We start from the raw sequence: 18,145 nt of genomic DNA, 5'->3' as shown, positions 1-18,145 counted from the left end.
TAATGCGTCCGTCCATATAACGCAAGCTTTAGCCGCTAGATGTACCCGGTAGTAGGCGGCGTGCTGTTATGTTACACGTGACGTTTGTCTGCACATGCCGTAGGAAAGGACTGCTGATAATTTCGACTACCTTACGTTCCGGAAATCTCCGACATACGGCGCTGGAAGCAATGTTTACCTCACCACACTGCTACCGTCCTCGGCTGGGTTTGAACCTGCGGCCTTGAGCTCAGCAAGCCAACACATTACCGACTTAGTTACCGAAGCCTTCCTTTTTATACGCTCAGAAGAAAGAAACTACCGAGGCCGGCGTTGTACCTTCCCATGACAACTGGGGCCTTGCTTGATAGGTGGAGAGAGGACTGGGGAAAGGGAGGTTCCCGCTTACACCCAGAGAGGAGAGCGCGCGCGCCGGTTCAACGCGTACCGTACAAATATTGTCGTTCTGCCCGCACGGGTAGAAAATTCTGCGTTTTTTTCTTACTTACTACTGTACTTATAATCAACTTGTCTGTGACGGTGAATGTTGCAAGAAAAATAGGACGGCAATGATGGATAAAAAAAGGAAGAGAACACAGATGTTGCAAAGAAGCGTAAGTAGTACTGTCCAGCGCAATGCATATATACCTGTCCAACTGCCCCGAAGACCAGCTGTATAAGGAATGATATAGTGCGAAGCAGTGGAAATAGACCATTGACATCTTACACCAGCTCCGGTGGCGCAGCGGTAACGCGTGCGCTTGGAGACTGGGAGGTCCGCGGTTCGAATCCGCGGGCCGGCTGTGCCGTCTGGGGTTTTTCCTGGGTTTCCCTCAGATGTGTAATAGGCGTATGCCGGCACAGTTCCCCTGAAGTCGGCCCATGGACGCAGCTATCCTCCCCCGAGCGGATTCCGCTCGGTCTTCGACTTCACCCTTTCCTCTCCTCCTCTCCACCACCTTTCCCTTCCCGAGAAACATGCCGCCTAATCAGGCAGGCAGACCTCTCGGGTTCCTCCCAACGACACTCCTCCTCCTCCTCCTCCGACATCTTACATGGGCCGTTCGTAAAAAAGAAAAAAAGAGTAAATACCTCTATCACGATTGCCACGTCAGTAACCTGAAATGCAGCTCAGGTTGCAAACACCCACACTGATGTGTGTCGTTATGGACGCTACTGTTTCAACTCGCCCTCGACCTGCGTCAGATGCCATATCGCCTGTGATTTGCCACTTGCCTTCACAAGTGGGTGTGAGATTCTCTCTGTTGCTGCAGTCACACGTCCCTGGCGCTGTTCGATTGGCATCCTCGCATATTCCGACGGGACACCGTGACGTTGTACACGAGTGGACATCTGCGAAGGAATCAAAATGTGACTGCATAGAAAGGAAAACAATACAGCGTTTTTATTCTTGGACTACACAAAGCAAAATACACTTCAGTGAGAGATATAGGCGGTCCGCTACTCGTACGCATCCTTAAAAGGAAGAGAAATCAAAACCGCTTAAATCGTTGCGTCATCTTCAACAAGTTGCAGTTTGCGGTTTGATAAAATATGTTTGCCATACATTTCATGAACGACCTGCATTATTGAAGGCGACTAAGCCACTTCTCCAAATCCCTATAGAGCTGCTAGGCTGCTATCCACTGAACCTCCTCGCAATATTCTTCTTGCATAGGTGGAACGTCCGCTTGGTGCGCTGGCCACATTCCTTAAAGCGGTTCATCGCATTGGAATATTCCACAAAAGCGCATCCATTCTGTATCGTGTACTGCCTCCCGGCTTATATACACCGCTTTCCAGTCAGCCTCACACCTAGACGGCGCTGCGCTTCCAATGTGGCAGCGTCCACGGTGTGTATGTAGGTACATTATACTCTACACACGTACTCGCTTTCTGAAGGACATACCTTTTGACAGCTGCTGTGTGTGTTTCCTGAGATGTTGCGCATCTTCTACACCTCGTACATAGTAACGTGTATATCGTGTATCTCTGGTGTTTACTGAGATTCATTATTCTTAGATTATGACGAATTTTTGGACAGAACTGAAAGCCCTTGTTCCGGAAACCAGTTACGGTGATTGTTCAAAAGAACAGACCCTGAATTGAAGCGGGAATCCATGATATTTACACCATTCAATTGCTGGTAGTCCTCCCACATCTAATTCATATAGTAAATTTTAACATTATTTCCCTCTCTATCTCCTGAAAGGTTCCGTAAGCTTTGTGCCGCCTCGTCTCGGCAGAATACCATCTCACTCCTCTCTCCACATGTATTTCTGGCGTAGTAATGGCGTCCGACTCCATGACTTTAGTCGTGGCAACGCAAAATGTTTTAGGTGCCTGAATTTACTAGATAAAACCTGCAAAAATATAAGATGAGAGCATGTTCAGATTTCCTCGTATTTATTTTATTTGGGGGGGGGGGATTTTCAAAACCATGAATTGGACAATGACAGAACAGCAGTGTTGTACCCGCTACCAAAACATAGTAACGCAATACCGCTACCCGTTACGCCACAAAAAAAGTAGTGCAATGTTATCGTCGCTACAAAGTTGGTAACGTAACACGAAACCGCTAACGCTACCAATTAGAAATAACGTAAATGGGTAGTTTCATTTATAATCGAATGATGCCCGCCGGTCACATTATTTTTTATTCCTCTCGAAAAAAATAATATATGTTATCCTACCCACAAAGAGATGCAAAAGGTGCCTGCCCGCAGGTCTCTGCGATATTTTCTTCCACGGCGCTTCGAAGCAACCGGCGCGGTTTCGCGGCTTAAATTTTTTCCAACTTTGTGACCTTGTATCTCGTGAACGAGATGTACCATTTGAACGAATTTTTTTTTTTCTGACAGAATGGATGGTGCACATCGTCAGGACCTGACGAAGACAGTGCCACTGTCGAAACGTCAACCATTGTTTTTTTAATCTATGTGTTAAATTGCCCATTAAATAAATTAGTTTTTGTTAACGTTCCTGTAATCTCTAGTCCAAGTCTTATTATTTCACATATATATATATATATATATATATATATATATATATATATATAGTTGAAATAAATGGGAGACAGAAGACGAAAGTAGGGGAAGTAACAAAAAAGGGGTTTATTAAAACTTAAAAATCATAAAAGTTAGGGAGGATGTCTACGTTACGGCGGAAGCTCCGCCTTCTTCGGGACAAAAGAGCTAATATATATATATATATATATATATATAGATACTCATTGAACGATGCGACAGCACCAGAGGACACGTGTTTCGCCGTGTTTGCGGCTGTAAGTTTGAATTTCAAACACGTCTAGCATCATTTACTTATTATTTTTTTAATGGCTTTTCCCCCCTTTTTATAATTCACTGGCTTGCACTGTGGCATTGAGGAGTGCTCAGTCACCCTCCCAGGTGTATATCACTCGCTGAGTGACCCCTGGTTTGCCAATCCCGAACGATGCGCAGCTACCCAGGGCCGACGAGCCGCAAACACGGCGAAACACGTGTCCTCTGGTGCTGTCGCATCGTTCAATGAGTATCTGTTTCTCTACGTGCAGCCATAGAAGCCATTTTAATCTGTAAGTTTGAATTTCAAACACGTCTAGCATCATTTACTTATTATTTTTTAATGGCTTTTCCCCCCTTTTTATAATTCACTGGCTTGCACTGTGGCATTGAGGAGTGCTCAGTCACCCTCCCAGGTGTATATCACTCGCTGAGTGACCCCTGGTTTGCCAATCCCGAACGATGCGCAGCTACCCAGGGCCGACGAGCCGCAAACACGGCGAAACACGTGTCCTCTGGTGCTGTCGCATCGTTCAATGAGTATCTGTTTCTCTACGTGCAGCCATAGAAGCCATTTTAATCTGTAAGTTTGAATTTCAAACACGTCTAGCATCATTTAGTTATTATTTTTTAATGGCTTTTCCCCCCTTTTATAATTCACTGGCTTGCACTGTGGCATTGAGGAGTGCTCAGTCACCCTCCCAGGTGTATATCACTCGCTGAGTGACCCCTGGTTTGCCAATCCCGAACGATGCGCAGCTACCCAGGGCCGACGAGCCGCAAACACGGCGAAACACGTGTCCTCTGGTGCTGTCGCATCGTTCAATGAGTATCTGTTTCTCTACGTGCAGCCATAGAAGCCATTTTAATCTGTAAGTTTGAATTTCAAACACGTCTAGCATCATTTACTTATTATTTTTTAATGGCTTTTCCCCCCTTTTTATAATTCACTGGCTTGCACTGTGGCATTGAGGAGTGCTCAGTCACCCTCCCAGGTGTATATCACTCGCTGAGTGACCCCTGGTTTGCCAATCCCGAACGATGCGCAGCTACCCAGGGCCGACGAGCCGCAAACACGGCGAAACACGTGTCCTCTGGTGCTGTCGCATCGTTCAATGAGTATCTGTTTCTCTACGTGCAGCCATAGAAGCCATTTTAATCTGTAAGTTTGAATTTCAAACACGTCTAGCATCATTTACTTATTATTTTTTTAATGGCTTTTCCCCCCTTTTTATATATATATATATATATATATATATATATATATATATCCGCGAATCCCTACTTCACGGGTCTCCTGGGCTCCCTGTGAGCCCTGTGTTTCTCTCTCGGCCCAGTGGGCAGTCACCACAGCGCTCCTCCTTCGAACCTTGTCAACGCCTTGTGATTGTGTGACTGTGTGTGTGTGTGACTTTTCAGTTTTAGTGCCGGCTGCGCTGTCTGGGGTTTTTCCTGGGTTTTCCTCAGACGCTTTCAGACATATGTCGGCACAGTTCCCCTAGAAGTCGGCCCAGGACGCACATTTCCCCAGGGCGTCAGTCGTGACGTTGCCCACAAACGTGAGGCCGACAACGGCAAGCCCTTTCAACATCACCACCACCACCAGTTTTAGTTTTGTGTTCTTCCTTTCCTTACCTTATCTCCTTTGTTCTTAACTCTTTTTTCTTTTCCTTTTCTTTTCTTCTTCTCCTTTCCTTTTCCTTTCTTTTCTTCTTTTCCTTTTCTTCCCTTTTCTTATTTTTCTTTTCGTCCCCTTTTCTTTCCTTCCCCTTCCCCTTCTTTTGCCTTTTTTTGTTTGGAATAGCAAGCCGACCTTCGTCTGGCTGACCTTTCCTTTCTTTTTCTTAATCCCCCCCCCCCCCAACTTCAAACTTTTCCGTCTGCGCACTTCCAACGGATTGAGTAGTTATTCTTGTGGTCAACTGGTGCGACTGCTTTCATGAGCAAACTCTTATCGAGTCATCAATAACTGTAGCTGCCATGTGGTAAAAATATCAAACGAAAGGCACAGCGTGTGCGCATGCTTTCGCCAGGAACAACGCCTCCAAGAGAACAGACTCCCTTCTGAGTGCTGTTGGCACACTCCACCAAAGCTAACGAATTAGGAGTTACTGTTGTTGCTTACCACTGCTTCCATTCTACCAGCTGCACGACGGGTTACATTACAAAGCGTTTGATCATACTACGTTTAATTACGTTTAACTGCTACAATTACCACGTTCAGTACGCTTTTGCTGGGAGAATGAGTTCCTCAGGAAGAGTCTACCCGTCTGAGATTACATCCATAACGCAACATTTAAAAAAATTAGCTTTTCTCTAGACAATGTCAGACGATATGAACAGTCTATTGCTTTAAAGTTAATCGCTTGCGTAGCGCCACCAAGCTAATGTGCAAAGAGCATTAGCAATATCAAATCTGCATATACATCGACTCCCGAATGATGTTATTATTTCTTCGCTCATATACCTACAGTGTAACGTATGTAATGTGAGAAGTTAATTAGATCGCGTTTGGCGACCTGTGTAAACTAAGGTAATTCTATCTTGCCAGAAATGATTCACCTGAGGCACAAACCTCGCAAAGTCGGCGCAAAGTCGGCGGTACGTTTTGAGTGTATGACTATCGCGATGTCTCGTTGCGTATCCGATATATTTTCGTATTCGTGTTCCAGACGACACGACGAATAATAAAGTTGCAAAACACAGCTTGAAATGTTATAGCAACACGCTCACACTATTCTTGCAACTGATTCTGTGACGGACACAAGCACGTAGCCCACGTTATGTGGTATGTTATACATACTTGTTCGTGTTGCGCAAATGTGAGCTAAAAAAGTAGAAAACGCACAGAATAAACACACAAATACTATTCCTAAGTATTAGACTGCGCTTTGATTATGAGATTTAAACTGGGGAAGATCGTCACATCAGTCTGTCTGATTAACAACTAGCTAAACGAATAACGAGGAAACGATTCTGCTTCGCCGTTCTCGCATATTTTTGTTCCGTGTTCCAGGTCTCGCATATTATCAAAAGTAGCGGTAACGGTAGCGGCAAAAGAGTCAGTCCCTACACACACAAGTAACGAAAATACTTTTCCCGTTGCTAATTTAAAATGTAGCGAAATCGCTTCTCCGCTTCTGGAAATGGTAGCGAATACGGTAGCGGCACTACTAGAATAGCACCGCTATGTACAACACTCCTGAACTGTCACAAACCACAATCTACCCCCTTCAACAACTTGACCACATAATGCACTGAAAGCCAACAGAGAGCCGGAATAATGCCGCCATGATCCCTGATTTGAGGAGAGAGCACGGCGCACACCTCTCTGATGGCGAATTGCGGTATCCAGTGCAGTACAGTGCAGTACGTTGCGCACTTCAGTGTATCGGTGTGGGTTCAGTGTAGAAACGAACGGAAGCACCAGTGAAACGTGACATATGTTGCCCTGAAGCGGTTAGTGTAACATGTTCACTGAAGCCTTCGTAATACCCCTGTCACACAGCAAATTGAATGTCATTCTCAGCGAATGACATTCGTTCCGTGTCATGCTGTGAAACCAAATGGCAAAACATGCGAATGAGTTGAGGGGTTCATTTTTCTTTTCTTTTCCCTCTCGCGCCGACTGTCTACCACCGTCACAGAGAGGTAGCTAAAAAAAAAAAAAACAGCAACGATAAATCGTTTAGAGAAATCAAACACGAATGAAAAGTTCTACTTCAATATTTTATCACGAATTTAATAACTACTAGCATGAATGAAGGCTAACACTGTTTTTCCCAGGACTTTCCTTATCCCCATTCGCTATGTTGCTAAATGTGGAGGCTTCTTAATTGTCTTGGCATGTGATACATAGCCAACTGAGCGGCGGTCCAAAACTCACCGATTTTGCGAAATAACTCAATGTTTCGCTAGTTTCTGGAAAAATAAATAAAAACACAGCGAATGTACCTGTACATCGCTTCATATATTCGGCCCTGTTGTTTTAATCATCGACGGTGCAATCATTTGCGAATGACGATCTTTCTCTTCGTGAATCTCGATTCAATACAATGGAATGACAATGTCATACGCTGGGAATGTCATCCGATTTGCCCTGTGATCGAGGTATTGGTTCTTCTGCACTAGTAGAATTCCACATGTAATCATTAACTATGAAAGCGGGGTCTTTGCCCCAGTCCCGTTTCCTGTCGCCTACTCCTGTAGCGCAAATAATTTCTCACCAATGCCGACCCCCCCCCCCCCCATCGATCATGTCGCTTCAATGCAGCACTGAGACGGGACGAAGGGCGGTTAAAACAGGGAGACAAACGTATCTGCAAACTCTCAACTGACAGGAATTTATTTGCGCAGACAAATTTAAACAATCAAGAAGGAAAATAGGTGGCGCACTAGCTACACAAAATTCTATGCCCCTAGTGTCGTCCACGTGGGCCTGCAAGGTCAACCCCACACTCCACGTTTAGAAACTCTTTTTCTACCCACCTACCGACCTTGCGGGCCCACGTGGACGACACTAGGGGCATAGAATTTTGTGTAGCTAGTGCGTCACCTATTTTCCTTCTTGATTGTTTAAATTTGTCTGCGCAAATAAATTCCTGTCAGTTGAGAGTTTGCAGATACGTTTGTCTCCCTGTTTTAACCGCCCTTCGTCCCGTCTCAGTGCTGCATTGAAGCGACATGAACTATCACCAACTCCCCCTCTTCCTCCCTTTGATCAACCCCCCCATCGACCCATCTATTTATCAACTTCCAACCTTGATCCCTTGCTCTCCCTTCGGCTACAGCCGTGACGTTGCCCTCGCGAGTGAGGCCAACAACGGCCAGTCGGTTTTCTCGCCGCCTCGTCAACCTTGCGCCTAGTGCCTTCTGTCCCCTCTCTTTCGGGCTTAGTTATTATTAATTTGCTAGTGGGGTTTGGTGGGCCAAGTATTGTTAGAAATGCGCCTACACAAAATAGAAGAACGTCATTCATCTTGAAATACACATAATACACTGCAGCACCCAACAGCGCGCCTCACACAGACAGTTTGTTCACCTCGGTAGTAAAAGAGTGGATGGATTTTTTTCTATCTACCGAGGTGTTGACCGACAATACCAATGAGCCCTTAACACGTCGTCGCAAACATCTTAAATAGCATACCAATGATAAGGACGGTGGCCTGAAGAAGAACGGTCCCTGTTCGAAATATCGGCGGTTCTCGTCCTGAGGCACTTCCGTTAACGTTTCCTTGCGATTCGACGGATTTTCTACCTTTCTACTGTGTACTTAATGTTATTTAATTGCCAATCCTATAATTCTTTAAACAGCCCCCGCTGCGCTGTGGCTGGAACATCCTAGGATCCCATTCAATACCCTTTGTCCTTCGTGTCTTCTTCTCCGCTCCCACGTTGCATGCAGCGAAATGTTTGCTCAATGGTGTGCCAAGTTCCCTCCATGGCGGTGTCGTGCGTAATAACCAGACATCAGTACGTTGGGCTCTGTCCATTGCAAGAAAAGCGAGTTTCCATGGTAACGGGACGTAAATACACTGAGAAAGTTCGGTCCTCAGAAAAAAACGTCCATATGGACGAGGCACGACAGCAATATACACATGCCAATTAATTATACGCCTTTATCGTGCGATGAACGGCAATCCGTATGTTTTTGGAGCGCTTTATTGGCAGCAAATTTAGCGTTCTGGACCTCCCAGAACGTTCCATTGCGCTCCACATGTAGGAACACTGGCGTTACTTCCACTTAAGGAGAATGTCAACGATATCCAATCAATAGTTACTATATCTCTTGATTGATGGATAATAGCTTCGGAGAAATACTTGAGTATTCGACTTCGTGAGGAACTCTTCCGAAACGCCGGGTTCAAAACATACTCACTAACTGGAGTTAGGTGTATATAGGCGGTAAAACATCCATTTGGGCTTGTTGGTACATTTCCTTGACGATAAAAGTGCTGAAAATTGTCGTCTCTGTTTGTCTCCTTGGCGCTTTTATCGTCTAGTATATAGGCGAGCTGAAGAACAGCCGTTGCAATGCCCGTTGCGATGCCGACAACTCGGAGAGAATCACGGAGCATCGATGCATTATTGACGACTATTTGTGAGCGCTGCTTATAAATTCAATTGGAAGATTACGGCCGATTTGTCATGTAACCAACTTGTCAAACTTGTGCTACACTTATGTCCTCTGTGCATTACTCCAGGAGCTGAGGTTCATAATATGCGGCGTTACGTCACAAATGACACTAGACTGGACATAAATAAAGCGACGATTAGTAACAGTAAAAGTTTTGGGGGGAAATCGCAACAAGTTTTTCCTACATAACAACATTTGCGAATAGACTCCAACTCCAAACCCAAGGTGAGCCAGGCCAATATGGCTGTGGTGCAAGATGGTGCACGTGCCGCACGTGCGGATAGTTACGACCGGCTGTAGTTGTTTAACGTGCATGGGAAATCTCTTGCACACGGGTGTACCCCCTTCATTGCTACATCTTTCCACGGGATCGAAATCTGGGTTCTCGAACTCAGTAAGTTCTCCCAGTAGTTTTCGACCTGAAAATTATGATTGCTGCATTTATGTTGCGTATAGACAGCCTAATCCCGGTAATTATTTGCCGCACTCTCACTTCTCTCTTCTATCACTTAATTAGCTTCGTCATCCACACTTATGGAATATAAAAAAAGAAAAGAAACTCGATCTTACGTGCGCACTTTCCTTCTCGTACGTCGAAGAAATAGTCTTGGCCGCAGTCACACGCGAAGGTCTTTCCTTCCAGTTCAGGAACACAAGTGCGGGAGCCACAGAAGACGTTGCCTACTCGCTGACAAACATCTGCAATAATCGAGAGAGCCGCAAATATTGCTTCGGCGGCAACCTTATCGTTCGTAGCCTACGCTATTGACAGCTGATTATCTATCACGGATAGACAAATATTCCTTGGTGTTCAAACACAACATCAGGAAAAGCATTCCTTATGCTCGCTTCTGGAACTGGAAGTGGCCTCACGTCCATCTGCATTTTTAACCAGTTGGCTTATTCTTCCGGGTTTTTGGCACGAGAGCAGCTGTAACTATAACGCGGTAAGCAGCGGTGAATTAATGAGTACAATGATCCAGCTAAAATGGCACGAAAGTTATAGCTATACACAATCTGAAACTGTACGCAAAATTGCTCAAAGATTATTACATATTTACAAATGGCTGACATAAGCAATGTGACTAGACCGCCCATCCGCATTACCATATTGAGCGCGCGACTTTTCCGAAGATGGAAAAGGAACGCCGAACAGCTGCTGCGTTACACGTCTTTCGAGTGTGCTATCAAACAACTAGGTAATTTCAAGTCAAATCTGCGGGCGCATCAGATCACTTTCGCAGGTGCCTGACTTTGGAAATCGTTGAGGCTCACAAAAGACAAGAAAGTTAGTTCCAATGAGAAGAACGGGATTCTACAGTGCGCAAGGACAGGAAGCACAAGTTTGAGTGTCATTGACTGCCATCAAGCGGCACTAATGCAGTTTCCTACAGATTATAATATTCAGGGCTGTATGCGTTTCATAGGTGACAGCTACTGAGATGAAATGGTTCAAAAGCTTGTGCTACATCCCAAAAGAGGTCAGCTATTCACCTGAAATGAGGTCTACTTTAATCCCGTTGTTGCTGAAAAAACTAAGTACTTGTGATGCTGATTATCAGTGTTAATCAAGGGTCAACGAACTTTGTGGCAAGTTATAATAGGCAACAGGCTTCCGATTGTTCGGTATATAGACTAACACATATACCTGAAATGAATCAAAGCAAATAAGTAATAAGAACTAATAAACACATAAAATATGTTGGAACCACGCCCTCCCGGAAAGTGCGGTAACCTGACCGACGCAACTACACGAGGGCGAGGATATACAGAACGGTCCAAAAGGCAACGTACATGATATATTCTCATCAACGACGTGCGGTGCCGAGACAATATAGTCGAACAGCGGCAATGAATCTGCGAAATAATTTTAACACCGCAGTTTCACACAGTTCAGATTCGCCAAGCATTAGACAAAATGGTTTGACTAGGCATGGGCTGCTTGAGTTCGGTTAAAGTCAGTTGAACCTATGTAGAGGTAAGGAATTAATTATCTTCCAGTAACTTTGGGTGCAATAGCATGACACGTCCATCCGTGAAAACTGCCGAGACGTCAGGATTCCGTTGGAGCTAGGCGCGGCTCGGTCTTGCCGTCTGCTCCGCCCAGAATCCGATAAGAGTTTAAAAGTCTTCGTACCTTGATGTTGATGCCCCGCTTCTCCTCTTTGTTCATCTGTCACAGTGCCTACAGCTGTGAGACTGCGTAGAACACACGCCGAAACTAGAACTTGAAACCTCCACATCACAACCGCTATTGAGACGAGTCTATCAGCGTAACGACAACGACACTCAAAATTGCAGCGCGTTCCTGCCACTCCCCGTTATCTCGGGAGGGAGCTTTTCTTAATATGGCATGTTTATGGTGACCTTTGCGCCGGTGCTTCATATCAGAAATGGCGGGGAACCGTTTCCTACGAGAAAGCATTTGGAGTATTCGGAAGTGGAATGTTATCAGGTACAAGGTAATTGGCGACGACTTCTGATGGAAATGTCCTTGCGTAACAGGTGTTGTCAAGAAAAATAATAACACAGCAATGAACTACGAAATCAGAGTAGCTATTTAATACATGAGCTTTCAACAAGCTGGACTGTGCATTATTTTAGCCTCTTGATCTTAACAGGTGTTGTGGGACCACAAAGAAAATCGTGAGGCGGTATTTCCAAGCGTCGGCAGACGGGTGTAAACGGCTGTGTTAATAATAACAGTAATGTTTTATTGGTGCCCAAGAACGGTCATGACAACCCTAATGTTGCCGCACTCAAATACAATACAGTGCACTACAAACAGACACAATATACACATAAATACAATAATACAATATGCGAATACAGACAATATGCACTAACAAGAAGACACGATATATGCAATAAAAAAACTGTACATGAAAAAAAAAATGTACATGACTTGAATTGAAAACAAGAAAAGAGCACACGCGCATTGTAACGTGAGAAACCGATACAGTCCCACGACAACAAAAGGGAAATTATCAGAAAAAATTAAAGAAATGAAAGTTCCGAAAAGTCAGAAAATATATTGTGCCCAAATGATGTACATGATGATGAAAAAATATCAAGAGATGAAGGAAGTGAGTTAAAGAAAATTTGGCACCGTGTAAGAGGATCATTAGAACAGCAGTGGTTGACGTAGAACGTTGGGGGGTTCCGCAGAGTAGCACGTGGGAGACAAAAATTTAGGCGACCTAACAGAAAACGTGAATCAAATATGGAGTGCGCACATTTATAAAGAAACATCATGTCGTCAGTGTGGTGGCGGTTAACAAGAGGAACCAAGTGCAGGTAATTTGAAAGCTTGTTATAGTCATAAGATAAAAATGCGGGGACATTCCGCAAATAACTTGAATGAATAACGTGAAGTGCCCCCTTTTGCACAGCTTCAAGACGTTTGATATCGGTGGCACATAAAGCATTTCATACTACTGACGCATATTCAAGTAGGGGAAAGCCGCAAGCTTTATAGAGAGTAAGAACTAAGAACTACCGTGTGAGAAGAAACATTTTACAGCTGTAGATGAGCAAACCAAGCATACACTCTAAATCCGGCACCCGATATGTACCGCATGAAAGAGGACCCGCATCTGGGCCAAGCGGTACACATGAGGTACAGTCCTCAACCAGCAGGTACAGTTCGCGACCACTGCGAAATTCAAGCGCTACAAGGGCTCCGAGACCCATCCGTACCGGCTAGGTACCTTTTAGGCGCGGTCTAGCAGAGCTGAACCTCATGTGTACCGCGTGTTTCCGGCGCATGAGTACGAGCGCCTTCTCACGTTCTCCATGCGCTGCAAAAATATTTCGCGTGATTCCGAATACCAGTCAATAAATTCCCTTATGCAGCAGTGCCGTAATGGATCAGCACTATCATTCTATCAAAGAAGTGCAATAACTAGAACCCGTGACCGTGAGGGATCGCACGTTTGGGAAGAATGCGTTTCTTGCAACCGCTGGCAAATCAGTTTGTTTTGAAACGTCGGGGAGCGAGGACGAGTCTGCTCTGTCTTTGAAGAAACTCGTTCGACGCTTTCAAGATTGGAGTCATTTAAGGTGGGTATTATATCTATGAAGTAATTATTCGTCCGCACGACGCATTTTCGTTCGTCTTCGCTCTGATTCCCAGTTGTCCTGATCACCGGCAGGCTGGACACAACGACTGAGGGACAGAGACAACGAACTTTGAGCGTCATGCACGAACGTTGATGCGTGAATTAGAGAAGCCTAGATTGCACTTTACACCTGGATTACACAAGCAAGCAGGCATGTTTTTCAGGCAAGCTATTAACGGTTGTTGGATTTTTTACATTGTATTTTCTGCTAGGTTACGTCCGGGCGATGTCGTAAATGGGTGAGTCAATCGTCTACTGTGGTTGGCGTTACACTCTGCTGAAGAAACGGAAGTTGCGGAAGAACAGCAATCCAAAGGTGTGGAAAAGATGAAGAAGCGTGACCACAGAGCAGCTGCAATGGTGAAGGAGAGATGCAGTGGTCAGCGTTCATCCATATACGTTGTGTGCCCCGTGTGTCCGGCGTTTGTGCATCATGACAATGCAAGCATTTGCAAGCATGCAATGACAAGCATCACCAGTGAAATGGATGTAATTTTCGAATAAAGGTATTTGTTTGTGATATTTATCGTACAGCGTAGCTTCCTAGGGCTGTTAATATATCGTAGAGGAGGGGAATCACACCGACGGATAGGCCTAAATCGCTGCGCGCTATCCGTTGCATGTACCGCATGTGTGCCTCTTAAATTTAAGAGGTACATTTTTTTTAAAATGTACCTCTTGGCCAAGCGGTACTTAACCGTTACATATGCGTTACCTGGTTTAGAGTGTACGCAGAGCAACAGAACGAATTGCTCTCACATGCTCATGAAATTGGAGCTTCGCATCAAAGACAATACCGAGATTGCGAATGGTGTCGACTCGGGCTATTTCGCCATCAGAAAAGTACTGAAATCGGGTTACTTTAGTCTTGCGCGTGAATGAGATAACTTTAGTTTTTGACGTGTTGATTTTGAGGAAATTAGAAGTACACCAAGAAATAACACTGTAAACATCCTCCTGAAGCAGTAAGCAATCGGAAGGCGAGGTTATGCTTTCAATTATTTTGAAGTCATCAGCATACTGTAGCATGATGGAATGTTCAACACAGGATACGAGATCATTGATAAAAATGTAAAACAGTAGAGGCCAGAGATTTGACCTCTGCGAACTAGAGTCCCTGTTGACACCAGACGTAGAAAGATAGGTATCAGAGTAGGATCCTGACACACAAACAGAGTATAAGCGATGTCGTAAGTAAGAGGCAAAGAAACCTACAAGAGAGTCAGAAACACCATATAAACTAAGCTTGCGAAGGAGCAGATCATGGTTCATTAAGCCAAACGCTTTCGAGACGTCACAATACATTTGACCACGAGAAAGAACCGCTGGGGAACAGACTGACATGAATGATACAAGATTTGTGACTATTGATCTCCCAGGCATAAAGCCATGCTGAATGTCTGCAATTTTGCGCTTAAAGAACGAGGATAGACTAATATAAATAATGTCTTCAAAGACTTTGGAGCGGACGCATAAAATACTTACAGGTCTATAATTAGTAACAATGTTACGGCTGCCAGATTTATGGACAGGAATTACCAGGGAAGACTTCCACGGTCGTGGAAGTACTTCGTTTAAGAGGAAGGTCGAATATAAATGCAAGCACAGACGAAAGGAAGACACGATAAACTTTAAGGAAAATAGCAGGGATACCGTCTGGTCCCGGTGTCTTTGTGGGCCTTATTTTACGAATTGAATTGTGGACAACATTCTCAGTAATAAAAAAACGAGGGCAGATGATCACCATGCATTTGCGTAAAAAAAAAGGCAGAATCTCTGCTGGCTGAGTCATCAAACACAGATGAAAAGTGCGAGGCAAAGATATTTGCCACGATAGACGCATTGCATTGCATCACGTTACCGTCAAGCTTACACCTTCGCTTACCGTCGCTTACATTGTTTATGACAAGTCCAAAAATTACGAGGATTGCTTTTCACGTCATCTTGAATCCCTTCCAAATACGCATTACGGTCTGGGTCAGCAAACTTCTAGAACAGCCGCCGAAAAGCAGCAAACTGCTCATAGTGAAACAGCGTTCCAAATTACCTTCAATTACTACTATGAAAATATCTCTTTTTACTAGGATAACAGCGTGTGAGAGCAGAAAACCAAAGTGGGTATTTGCGCCGACGTCGTATGGTGTATGGGACAAACTCGGAAATAGCATTTCTAACCAGGGCTCGGAACCGTTATTTTTGGGGGTTCGGTTTAAGTTTCGGTTCAAGGTTATCGGTTCGGTTCGGGTTCGGGTTCAGCGCAGCCAAAATAATGGTTTGAACCGATATTTATAGGTTCGAACCGGTTTACATCTGCTGTACTAATCAGCAGAGCGCGAGGTAAATCGCTACTGCAACTAAGTTTCTTTTGGTAGTGACTTGTACTAGAGTCCCGGGTTGTCGGATTTATTCGAAAAAATCCGAAAAACCCATAGCCCGGTAAAATTTTAAGCAATTTGGATTAATCCGAAAACCTCCTCTTGGCAGATGTCTCTTTCTCCTTTTTTTTTTTCTGATAACCGTGTTACTGTTCTTTGCCTCCTTTTGTGTTCTGGGTTTCTTCTGTCCTCGGATACCGTCCCCGCCGGAACATGATAATGGTCTCCATGACCTAGCGTTTTCTTCCGCGGTCATACCGGCCACTTTGAGGATTCGCAGCCCGGGTTTTTCCCCAGTCTCTTACTCTATTTCGTTGTCCTACATTGACCTAAGCACTAAAATGAGCATCGAACCGAGGTCATGGGGCAACTAACTGCAGTGCTGACGGGAAGATGGGACGCAAAAGAAAGGTGCACTGAGACTACGTCAAGGGGTACTCTGATTTCGAGTAGTTCGCATCGTCCCGAGATCTCAATGTAGATTTTGTCGTATGTAAGCACTGCGATACCGGTGTCTACAGTGCACGGAAAGGGTGCATTTGGAATTGTGGAACACTTCAGTCTGCGTAGCACGAAATGCATTATTAAGCCTATGTCTCTTTAGTGTTGCGTTTTCGTTGCACAACCGGGCGTGCGCCCGTTTGTGCAACTCAACAAGTTTTCTCCAAATTTCGCATATTAACTGAGCTGAAAACCATACATTCCGAAAAACTTCGTTCTTCCAAAAACCCATCAACTCTGAAAAATATCATTCGGTAAAGCCTAGAAATAAAACCCGGTACCCTACTTGTAACTTAACTCGGTACTTTTACGCCGTTGTAACTTTCACAGGGACTCTTTTCTTTTTCAGGTAACTTTATCAAAGTAACTTAAACTAAGTTACAAGTTACTTTTAATTATTTTTTCACTCACGTACACTTATTTTCTTGCTTTCTCTCCGGTTCTTTCAGGGCATTTTAGGCCATAAAACGTGTTATTTAATCAATGATTGTATTCTACTCAGGAAGTAAGAGCCGCTCCCATTGAAATGAAGCTGAACCATTGTGCACCCACAGGGACGAAGATGCAAAGCGTTCGTATTGTTGGGCATAAACGAAAACGACCGAAGCGTGTTGCACTCCTCCGCAGGCAGCTGAACGTTGAACTCAACTGCTCATATGCCCAGCAGCTGTGTAGTGCTATTTTGTGTCAGAAGTAACTTGGAAGTAACTCGTTCTTTTTTCTAAGGAACTGCGGGTTACATTTCAGGCTGAAGAACATGGATATTACCTTAGTTACCTTTTTCATAAGGTAACTTAACTCGTAACGAGTTCTTTTTGACGGGTAACTTCTCGATCTATGCTAATTAGTGTACCACATGTGAGAAGTAATACCAGGTTCCCTCGACGGCTTGCTCCTCGTTCCTACATCTTACTCCCTCGACATAGATCCATGCAGTTCACAGAAGATCATCCTTTACTGCACTGAAAACTGCTGGAAATGACGCACAGCGTACCGTTGAACATCATTGCAAAAGGCTATCGCCAATTTCTCAAGAAAAAGGAAGAAAGCGGTCATGTGATAGATAGGAGTGTTTCAGAGTCCATCGTGATAAAGCAGCACAAAGACGCGGACAAAGAAGGAAGACAGGACGACTGCTAACTCTCAACTGGCAGATTTTACTAAACAAAGCATGTTTATACACAAAAGAAAGGTTGGTGCCTGCTCTTAGTCACATAACACCATCGGGTTACACCGCAACGTGTTCCCGAGATAACTTATCCCCGCGGGGGAGAGGCTCAGTGACGGAGCGCTTACGCATTCATCATCGTCCTGTTTCGTAATAAAAAATGCCTCTACTATTTCCCTCGTTAGCTGCTCATTGTGTACTGATAGTACATCTGTTCGCGTGAGGTCTGGTTTGCACCCACAGTCACGACAGTGCAAAGCGAGGTGCCCGGATGGTGTTTTCTTAATGGATGCCCCATGTTCTTGAAGTCTGACGTTAAGACATCTTCCGGTTTGCCCTATATAAACGCGTCCGCACTGCAGTGGGATCCGGTAGACCACTCGTTGTTGGCATTCTACATGTGGGTTCCTGTGTTGGATGGCACACCCTTGTTTTTTCTTCGGTCGGTTGACCTTGGCGCACAGGGAACTAAACTTGACGGGTGCTGACATGACGACGGGAACGCCATGCCTACTGGCGACATTTTTTATATTGTGGGCTATGGCGTGAACGTAGGGGATACACACGGGTCGACCCGGGGGTCG

At 44.7% G+C, this 18,145-nt stretch overlaps 1 protein-coding gene and 1 long non-coding RNA gene across 2 annotated transcripts in view; one reads left to right on the top strand and one right to left on the bottom strand.

Annotated features, from left to right (window-relative positions):
- LOC135385238 (glycoprotein antigen BM86-like) overlaps positions 1–11,732 on the bottom strand; it is a 41,316-nt gene extending 29,584 nt beyond the window's left edge. Inside the window, exons 1-3 of the mRNA XM_064614440.1 lie at positions 11,534–11,732; positions 9,967–10,095; positions 1,216–1,332 (exon numbers count right to left, since the gene is read on the bottom strand). Coding sequence (XP_064470510.1) covers positions 1,216–1,332; positions 9,967–10,095; positions 11,534–11,639 — 352 coding nt within the window. The 5' untranslated portion in view covers positions 11,640–11,732. The remainder of the gene's footprint in view (positions 1–1,215; positions 1,333–9,966; positions 10,096–11,533) is intronic.
- A 1,425-nt stretch (positions 11,733–13,157) lies between these two features.
- LOC135383221 (uncharacterized) lies at positions 13,158–14,039 on the top strand. Its single transcript, XR_010419753.1, has 3 exons — positions 13,158–13,458; positions 13,532–13,668; positions 13,730–14,039. It is a non-coding gene; the product is annotated as an uncharacterized LOC135383221 (long non-coding RNA).
- Positions 14,040–18,145: the final 4,106 nt, after the last annotated feature.

This window comes from Ornithodoros turicata, chromosome 2 (genome assembly GCF_037126465.1).
Source record: "Ornithodoros turicata isolate Travis chromosome 2, ASM3712646v1, whole genome shotgun sequence".
NCBI classification, from domain to species: Eukaryota; Metazoa; Arthropoda; class Arachnida; order Ixodida; family Argasidae; genus Ornithodoros; species Ornithodoros turicata.
The sequence above is the reverse complement of the archived record's forward strand: the minus strand, read 5'-3'. Positions and strand labels throughout refer to the sequence as shown.